Source organism: Mercenaria mercenaria, chromosome 4 (genome assembly GCF_021730395.1).
Source record: "Mercenaria mercenaria strain notata chromosome 4, MADL_Memer_1, whole genome shotgun sequence".
NCBI lineage: Eukaryota > Metazoa > Mollusca > Bivalvia > Venerida > Veneridae > Mercenaria > Mercenaria mercenaria.
This window is the reverse complement of record NC_069364.1, coordinates 29,239,940-29,249,458: the sequence shown is the minus strand read 5'-3', so window position 1 is coordinate 29,249,458 and position 9,519 is coordinate 29,239,940. Positions and strand designations below refer to the sequence as shown.

The 9,519-nt window shown below is 35.6% G+C and overlaps 1 protein-coding gene across 1 annotated transcript; it reads left to right on the top strand.

Moving 5' to 3' along the window:
* Positions 1–946: 946 nt before the first annotated feature.
* Positions 947–5,298, top strand: LOC123553316 (uncharacterized). Its single transcript, XM_045343055.2, has 7 exons — positions 947–981; positions 1,944–2,002; positions 2,558–2,750; positions 3,277–3,304; positions 3,875–4,087; positions 4,303–4,415; positions 5,091–5,298. Exons 2-7 carry the CDS (start codon positions 1,959–1,961, stop codon positions 5,226–5,228), a joined length of 729 nt encoding a protein of 242 aa, XP_045198990.2. The 5' UTR covers positions 947–981; positions 1,944–1,958; the 3' UTR covers positions 5,229–5,298.
* The last annotated feature ends 4,221 nt before the right edge of the window (positions 5,299–9,519 follow it).

Below are 9,519 nucleotides of genomic sequence, written 5' to 3'. Positions count from 1 at the left end.
TTATAAGCAATGATATATATATAGATTTATGCAAATATTGGATCCCCTGATAGATGGGATTGTACAATGATTGGACCTAACGGGGGATGAATTGGTGAATTGAGACTTTCTGATACATAGATTTATAAGAAAAGACCTTCTGATAGATTTATTTGGAGGGCTAAGATGCTTCCTACGGAGGTGAAGGCCCAGGGTTCGATTCCTGGCTACTACCATTGCTGTGTGTCTTTGGGCAAGGCATTTTGTCGCGATTGCCTCAGTTGACCTAGCTGTAAATGGGTAGCAGCAAATTGCTAGGGATAAGGTATAATTGGTTTTAACTGTTCTTAAAATAAGGTTACTCAAAAGCTTTACAGAGCTTATGTTCATTTCTTCCTTCACAAAGCGATTGTAAATAAAATTTGCTTTTACCTTTACCTATGTTAACTCGATATAGGATTTTGGGACGTCCGTGGCCGAGTGGTTACGGTTGCTGATTTCAAATCACTTGCCTGCGCCGATGTGGATTCGAGCCCCACTTGGGGTATTGAATTCTTCATGTGAGGAAGCCATCCAGCTGGCTTACGGAAGGTCGGTGGTTCTACCCAGGCGCATACCCGTGATGAAATAATGCACGGTGTGGCACCTGGGGTCTTCAACCACCATCAAAGCTAGAAAGCCGCCATATGACCTATAATTGTGTCGGTGCAACGTTAAACCGATTTTAGCCTTTTGATGGAGTTAGTGTGAACACACCTCATTTAGTTAGCAACATTTCGTGAACTTAATCAATAATGTAACAATAAAAAAGTGGGATTTTATAGCTCGTTTGAGAATTAGTCATTATGCAATGTTTATAAACCCTTGGGGCGTCAGAACAGTTAAAGTACATCATTAATCAGTCCTTTCTATTTCAAAACAGGTGGCTCATGTAAAGCTCATCATTGATTTGACGAATATAAAGAGATACCATTTTCAAACGGACTTTTTTCAATCAGTAAAGTAAGATTTTCTTAGATTTTACCATTGTTGAATAGTAAACTCACAGTTTTGTTTCCTATATTATTTAGTGCATTTGAATGAGCGAAACTTTTAACACAAAAATGTAAACATTTTTACCTCTTTGTTTTTTTTTTGTTTTTTTTTTCTTTTTCTTTTTTTTTTTTTGGTATTTTCAGTCTCAATAAGTATTTATGAACTATAATTAAAATTGCAACGAACTAACACTTTTTTTCATTTTCTGTTCATCATGAATTATGATGAACATTACAACAAAAAGACTATGTGACAAAATAGATGAATCATAATGAACAATGTGTCAAACTGAGTAGTCTAAGTAAGAATTTATGAAATATAAATGGAAGTTGCAATGAACTGATAATTTGTCATTTTATTGTAAGTAAGTATTGACACGTTATCGCCGGCTTAGCGAAAAACGGTTGTAACTTATTTGAAATAAAGAAGGAGTTACAACCGTTTTGCGCTAAGCCCGCGTTATGATAAACTGATATTGAACTCCATTTGAATTCAAAAATGCATAAATTGATCAAAATGAAATCTGTAACAAATTAACCATTTTGGCATTTCAAGTCCAAATAAGTATACTGAAGGGGTAAAACGAAAATTACAACATAACTGTACTTAGCCTAAGTTATGATTTGAAATACTTTAATGTTGTTATGTTGCTTACAATAATTTAAGTATTAAAAAAAAAATGACGGACAATATTGAATCAGAATGTGATTTTATATGTTATAGTAATGGTCTAATTAATGATTTAATAGACAGTCATGTTGTAATAACATTTTGAGTATTAAAAGAATTGACGGACAATACTGTCAAATTTTAAGTGAGAGCGTTAGCTCAGATGCATATTACGTTGACGAACAAAATCTATGTGTGTTTTTTGTTCCTTTTTATTCTTTCTTTTTTCTAAATTAATTAGTAGATAATTGATATTTCAGAAACTGAGATACAGAATGCGATTCTCCATCCTTGTGTTGCCGCTAGTGCTTTTAATGATGTAAGCGACATGATTTTATTTCTTTCAACCTTTACACTGCTAAATTTCAGTAAAATTTATTGTTGAAAGGGATGTAAGTCACTGAAAATTTACAGACTAAATAGCAAACAGTGCAGAGCATGATCTGCCTGTACGGATGTGCATGCTGATCTTGGTTTGCACTGATCGCAAAGGCAAAAATCACTTTCCGCTAAATAGGGTAAAGATTAATAAACATTACACTAGTACTAGTCACTTTCTTCACCGAAATCATTTCTGAGATCTGTATGAAAAATGAGGACACTAACCATAACCTCAACCGTGGTTGTTGTTGAATTTGACCATTCGTACCGAATCGGCCCATGGAAACCTTCAATACAGATAATTGGTTTACTATTTTTAGCAGACTCTCTCGAACCCGAGTAAATCAAATAGGTCATCATTTTAGCTTGAGCAGTTATTATTACAAACGAAGTAGGCTTTATATTAACTAGACTTTATTTCTATTGTATAACATGGCACATTTTAACAAGAAGTAAAATCAAGAGTCTAAAATTGGTCTTTTGGTCATTTCAGTAACATTGATGATGCAGAAAGTGTGAACACTACGCAACGGTACTTCATAACGATAGATATTGGCAATGCAAGAGTTAACGGACAGTACGGCGTAGACAATAGGAGGAGCTTGAATCTGATTGAGAATACCCTGTGTGAAACAAGACCTCCGCGTAATTCTGAAAACCCTGTCACGTGCTTTCTCAAATTTAAGGTAATTTTTTAAAAAAATATTTGTTTTAAACTGAGTGTGCGAAATATTTATGAGAACGATGGTTGTAGTACTTAACCGCCTTAGGTTAACCAATTCAGTGTCGTTAATTTTGATATAATACTTGCAGCAAGTCTGGAGGTAAGATGAAGGGCATCCATGGTGGAGGTTTTAAAATCACTTGCCTCTCACCTCTGTTGATTCAAAAGCTGCTTTGGGGTGTAGAATTCTTTCGTGTGAGAAATTCATCCATCTGGCTTACGAAAGGTCAATTTTTCCACCGAAGTGTCCGCTCATGCGTGAAATAAAGCCAAAAGGGGCACCTGGGGTCTCCTCTAGCCGTCAAAAGCTGGAAAGTCGTCACATAAACACTAATTGTATCGGTGTGACGTTAAATCTAGCGTAAAGATAAATATGAGTTATTATAGCAATAAACGCAATAAAATGGATGCATTAACTATATGAACGTTTAATCATTTAGGGTGCGCTTTTTCTTTCAGAATCAAAATCAGAATTCTTTGCATTTCAGATTGTTGGGGAGCCAAGAGTATTTGTTGGTGAGTTCAAAAGAAGTTACTGGCGTTGTATAAACGTATTATTTTCACTCATATCTAATTATCTATATAAAAGTTTTGAGTGTAATAAAATAAATTATCCAAAAAATACCAGTAGATTGTTTGAAGACAGATTTGGGTGATCTAAAATTCTTAGTACAAAAGCCATACATTGAAGCTTGTTGTAGACATTTCACATACTTGATTTGTAATACATTAAGCACATAACACACATTTCCTATTGAAGTAGATAGTAGGTTCGCGGGTTTTGTTCTTTGGTCGGAATTTGCAGCCATTTTGGAGAATGAAATATTCTACATGTGCACATGAGAGAGATGAAACCAGTGTTTTATTTCTTGATATTTATTTATTTGATGATTATGGTATTAACTGATGTTTATATATTGTCTTACAAAACAAGAATCGCTAACTTGCTTGTACGATAACGAAATTTTACAATAGTTTGATATTGTTTTCCGGATCAGCTGTTTTGTACGGAATTATTTTATAATGGCGGTCGTGGGACTTTTTTATGTTCTATTACTTATGCTTTGTAGAATATTTTTCTTTCAGTGGTTGACGTCCTTGACAGTATGGAATTAGAACGTCGACTTAGATCGTTAATTCGTTCCAGTACTTTCCGGTACGAATCTGAGCCTCTCATAGATTACGTCAAATTTGCAACAGAAATCCTTGGAATTGATCCTACATTGGCTGTGCTTGAAGGCAATACCCTTAGAAATATTCCAGAAGCCCTTTGGTGTGAATTCAACATTAATTTCGGTGGTAAGTTATGAGTTTTAGTCAATATGAATACGTATCTGTCGCAACCTGGACTATTTTACGGCCCACCGCTGCATGAAAGTTATATATTTTATTGTACATCCAGTGTTTTGACCATATTGAAGGTTCTCAATAATATAAAAATAATTTTCTTGCATAAATATTCATCATATGCATGTAAAATAAAATCTCGTTCCGTTCTATCAATTCTGTTATAGACAAAAATGCCACGGAAATACTGTCAATCTGGAAACAAGAGGCGGAAGTGGTGTTTCAAGCCAGGAAATCTGGTACTCCGACAGAAGTATTCAAAACACTCGGCGAACGAACGGTACTGAAAGTTGAATATGTATCATAGCTGTCCATTGTACACGAAGACCCGTCGAAGTTCTTGTAGGCCTTTCATTTTAATAATAAAATCTTGTTTTATAGCAGAAAAAAAAAACTTAAGATTTCATAATGCCTTTGTGTGGCTGCCACATTTTTTGTTACAAACACATGTTAATTTCTTATTAAAATCCTATATTCGATATTGTTTCTCCAATATTTTTCAAACAATTGAGACTGACACCCCCCCCCCCCCCCCCACACACACAGTAGTAATGTAAGTAGATTTTCTCTAATCATTACACAGGTGTTTTATATGTTTTAACATAAAATTTAAATCCTTATGAAATTTAAGACTATACGGCGAGTCGTCAGCTACAAAAAAAAATGTATCAAATTACTGGTATATTATATTAAGGCACCTTTTTTTCCATTTGAAAACAAAACTGTTAAACATGCAACTATCATGGTCAATAAATTAGTTTTTAATCATCTTCCCTAGCAAAACTTGTATCATTATTTAAGGTGTTTAGAATTCTAAACTGCACAAGAGGAACTGGATGAAAGTCTTGCCAAATAAGCAGAAAATACCGGATCAATATGGTAGTTGTCATTGACTATAATTATGTCACATTTCCTGCAAAAAAATATGGTAATCTGGGCTATTCGTTTATTTCAGGTACATTTGATGGTAGAAATGGACGCTACCGCATTTGATCAGCTATTGTTTGGAACACCCTTCAACCAGCAGATCCCAAATACACTTTCAACCACGTGCAAAACCATCGTCAGCTTTGATAAGGTTCTCCGTCCGTGACACTGTAGCTACAGATGCAACTGTGGTTTTGAAACATCTTGAAGGTCATTAAAATAACTAATCGACTGAACACAGTTCGTTGTATAAAATTATTAGAAAAGAGAATACTGTCCTACGCTATATGAAGGGCCTTTTAACTTCAGTACTTTTGACTTCTGACTTCCACCTTCCTTACTTCTGATTTCATGACTTCTAACTTCAAACTTAATTACTATATACTTCTAATTTCCAACATCTTTTTTCTTAACTTGTTCCGTTCCGTTTCGTTCCGTTCCGCAAGGTACCATTAGCCACTTTAAAGTTCCGGCAACTTCTTTACTTGTAACTTCCAACTTCATTACCTTAAACTAACAACTTCATTACTTGTTACTTCCAACTTCATTACTTTTAATATGTAAGAAAGTTGGAAGTAATGAAGTTGTAAGTAAGTAGTAAGGAAATTGGAAGTTAAAAGTCATATACTTATAAGTTAGAAGTGGTGAAGTTAGATGTAAGGAAGATAGAAAGTGAAAAATCTCTGCAAGGTCTCCCTAGTATACTGTCGATCAAAGATTGACCGTATGAAAAGGTAGCCTTTTTAATGTATCACAATTAGTCAGATCACGAGTTTTGAATGAACTATCAGTTAAACTATATCTTTTCTTTTGAACAACAGTATAAACAGAAATGAAAAAAAAACTCGTACGAATGTGTCACAAATTTTCAAAATTTACATTTTTCGGAAACGTGTCCGCTAGACACTAAAAAAAAACACTTTTGAATGATGTATACATGTCGGGATAAAATATTTCCTATGGAAGACCGGTGTGCCATGCTAATTGCCAATGCCGAATATTTAATGCTAAATGCCAATTATTTAATACAAAATGCCAATTACTTAATGCTACGTACCAAATGCTTCATGCCATATACTTTATACTAAATGCCAAATGCTAAATGTCAAATAGCTAATGCTAATTGCTAAATGCTAATCGTCAAATTATTTTATTTTTTGAGTCTATGATATATATCTCTTAACCTAACGAATGCGACTTAATTATTTAAGACATATGATATTCTACCAGTCTGACTTGAAACAATAACGTTCTACCGGCCGTTAGAACATTGGACCAAACTATTTACTCTTAAAATGTTTAGAAACTAGATGCGTGTCCATAGGGCACAGGTGCCCCCATTCCTGTCACTACATGGTTTAACGACTCTTTTAAGATGTGTTAAGGACTTTATGTGTATTTTTCACTTAGTGAAGGACCATAACTCTGACCTGGCTGAGTAAAATCCCAAAGAGAACAGTCACCCGGTGCAAAATTTCATAGGCTATAAAATAATCCTAAATGTTTTATGACTCTAGGTCAAGTACATTTTGACATACATGCGGCACAAACATTATTATTTTTTGACTAAGTCAAGGGCCATAACTCTGGTCTTGCAAAGTAAAAAAAATCAGGTGTACAATTTCACATGCTGGATAATATTCCTACATGATTTCATGATTGATTTTTTAAAAGATATATGGAATACTAGAATTGTCACAGGAGTGACGAATAATACCCCCACAATACGGCCTTGTCACAGAAGTATGGCTTTTAAGTTGGAAAGAGGCCATAACTACGTCAAAAATTGGTGGTTTGTAGCCAAAGTCGAATTTTACCTGTATTTTATGATGTTATACATATGTACCAAATGCTTTTAAAATCTGTCAAGCCTTTCATGAGTTATTGTCCGGAAACCATGAGTTTTGCAAATTTTAAGTTTGAAAGAGGCCATAACTCCGTCATTAAATGGTGGTTTGTAGCCAATGTCTAACTTTACCTCTATTATATGATGTTACACCTATCAACCAAAAATTTAAATCTATCAAGCCTTTTATGAGTTATTGTCCGGAAACCATGAAAACAAACGGACCGACAGACCGACCAGCTCACTCCTATTTACCCCCACATAGCAAGCACTTATGTGTATTTTTCACTAACTATAACTCTAATCTGGCAGGTTGACATCCTAAACAGAACACCAGGTGCGCTACTTTACATTGTATATAACACTCTCCAAATGTTTTACGACACTAAGTCAAATACGTTTTAGATACATGTGACACAAACTTGTATTGCATTTATGCATATTTTCGACAATCAGGGGTCATAACTCTGGTCTGACTGATAAAAATCAAGAACAAAATCCCAGTTGCGCAACTTCATATGCTAAATAATATTCCTATGATGTTTCATGATCCTAGATCATCCAGTTTTTGAGATATGTGCGACACAAATTTTATGCCTTTTTAGCTCGACTATTCGAAGAATAGGGGAGCTATCCTACTCGCCCCGGCGTCGGCGTGAGCGTTAGCGTGAGCGTCACACAAATGTTAAAGTTTGCGTATCACCCCAAATATTTTCAAAGTCCATTGAGATATTGCTTTCATATTTTGCATACTTGTTTACCATCATGACCCAGTCTGTAAAAAGAAGGCAACTCTATCAAGCATTTTGACTGAATTATGGCCCCTTTTCGACTTAAAATATGCTTATTGTAATGTTAAAGTTTTAGTCATTGCTTATATTATACTATCAACCACTGAGAATAGTCGAGCGCGCTATCCACTGACAGCTCTTGTTATGCCAATACTTTTTACTATGTCAAGGGCCATAACTCTGGTCCGACTGATATCTGTAAAAAGAAAAGCACCCAAGATGCACACCTTCACATGCTAAATAATATTCCTGCAATGTTTAATAATACTGGGTAAAATACTTTTTGAGATACATGCGACATAACCTTAGGCCCTTTTTTGGCACATTTTTAACTAAGACAAGGGTCATAACTCTGGTCTGACAGATCCAAATTAAAACCCCTGGTGCACAGCTTCCCGTGTTGAGTAGGTTCAAATACTTTGTGATATGAACGACATAAATTTGGACGGACGAACGGACGTTCCTACATATGGGTATTCATGTGGCTACTCTTCTTATAGCCACGTAAAAGACTAGCCACATAAAAGCTTACGGAATGAATCAGAAGAAAAAGTACAGCTATCTATTGTTCCTATAGCTACCAAAGTATGCAAATATAAGCTCGGACGGACGGACAGGAGCAACGTCCGTCCGTCCGTCCAAATTTATGTCATTCCTATCTCTTAAGTATTTGACCCATATTCATCACACCTCACATGATTGTTATTCAGCATGGGAAGCTGTGCACCAGGGATTTCAATTTGGATCCGTCAGACCAGAGTTATGACCCTTGACAGTAACAAAATGTGCCAAAAGTTTGATAGAGACAAAGTTATGTAACAAAGACCAATGATTATGTAAAGGATGCATTCATTCACCGATATATTCAGGGTTTTTAATAAGTACTTAGCAATAAGCATTCGGCATTTATTGTTTCTCACTTCCCAAGTAACAATTAACATTTATTCATGCACAATTTGCGATTCGAACCCATTAAAGAATTACGTCTTTACACTCCTCGTTAATGAATACAATGACAGGTACTTGTGTCAAGTGACCTCTAAATAATAGTGGTCATCTCTGCATGTCCAATCATCCTATTAAATTTCAACATTCTAGGTCAAGTGGTTCTCAAGTTACTTTCCGGAAATGATTTTACATGACCAGGCCCCTGTGACCTTGACCTTCAACAGACTGGCCCCAAAATCAATAGGGGTCATCTACTCTGCATGCACAATCCTCCTATGAAGTTTCAACATTCTGGGTCAAGTGGTTCACTAGTTATTGAGCGGAAATGGTTTTCAATGTTCAGGCCCCTGTGACCTTGACCTTTGACGGAGTGACCCCAAAAACAATAGGTGTCGTCTACTCCAGCAGCCCTACAACCCTATGAAGTTTGAAGGTTCTAGATCAAATGGTTCTCCAGTTATTGATCGGAAATGAAGTGTGACGTACGGACCGACGGACGGGACAGGGTAAAAACAAGAAGGGGGGAGACATAATGAGATTGGGTGTAAACTGCTGAATTTTATTCCATTGTGTTATCGATTGATGATTTGTCTTGCGAGTATCGTATATAAATATAAAGGATTTTAACTGATATGACGCTTTTAAACCGACGTGGCCGAGTTGGCCTTTCATGTGCAAGAGGTTCGATTCATTTGAATGCGGTCCTGGCCGTGTTCACAAAACGTTTTCAGTCTCAGCTGAGATTGATAATGAAACTTTAGTTGTCATTTATATCTAAATAGCACGTTTAAAAGTAAAGTTAATAACTATTTTCAAGCGGCTATTCAGTATTGACGTCAGCCTCAGTTGGAATTTAACCTTGAAGTTTTGGT

Coding starts and splice junctions, on each gene's coding strand:
- LOC123553316 (XM_045343055.2), top strand. CDS start 1,959: ATGCGATTCTCCATCCTTGTGTTGCCGCTAGTGCTTTTAATGAT. Junction 2,751..3,276: donor CGTGCTTTCTCAAATTTAAG/GTAATTTTTTAA, acceptor TTTGCATTTCAG/ATTGTTGGGGAGCCAAGAGT. Junction 4,416..5,090: donor AAACACTCGGCGAACGAACG/GTACTGAAAGTT, acceptor CGTTTATTTCAG/GTACATTTGATGGTAGAAAT.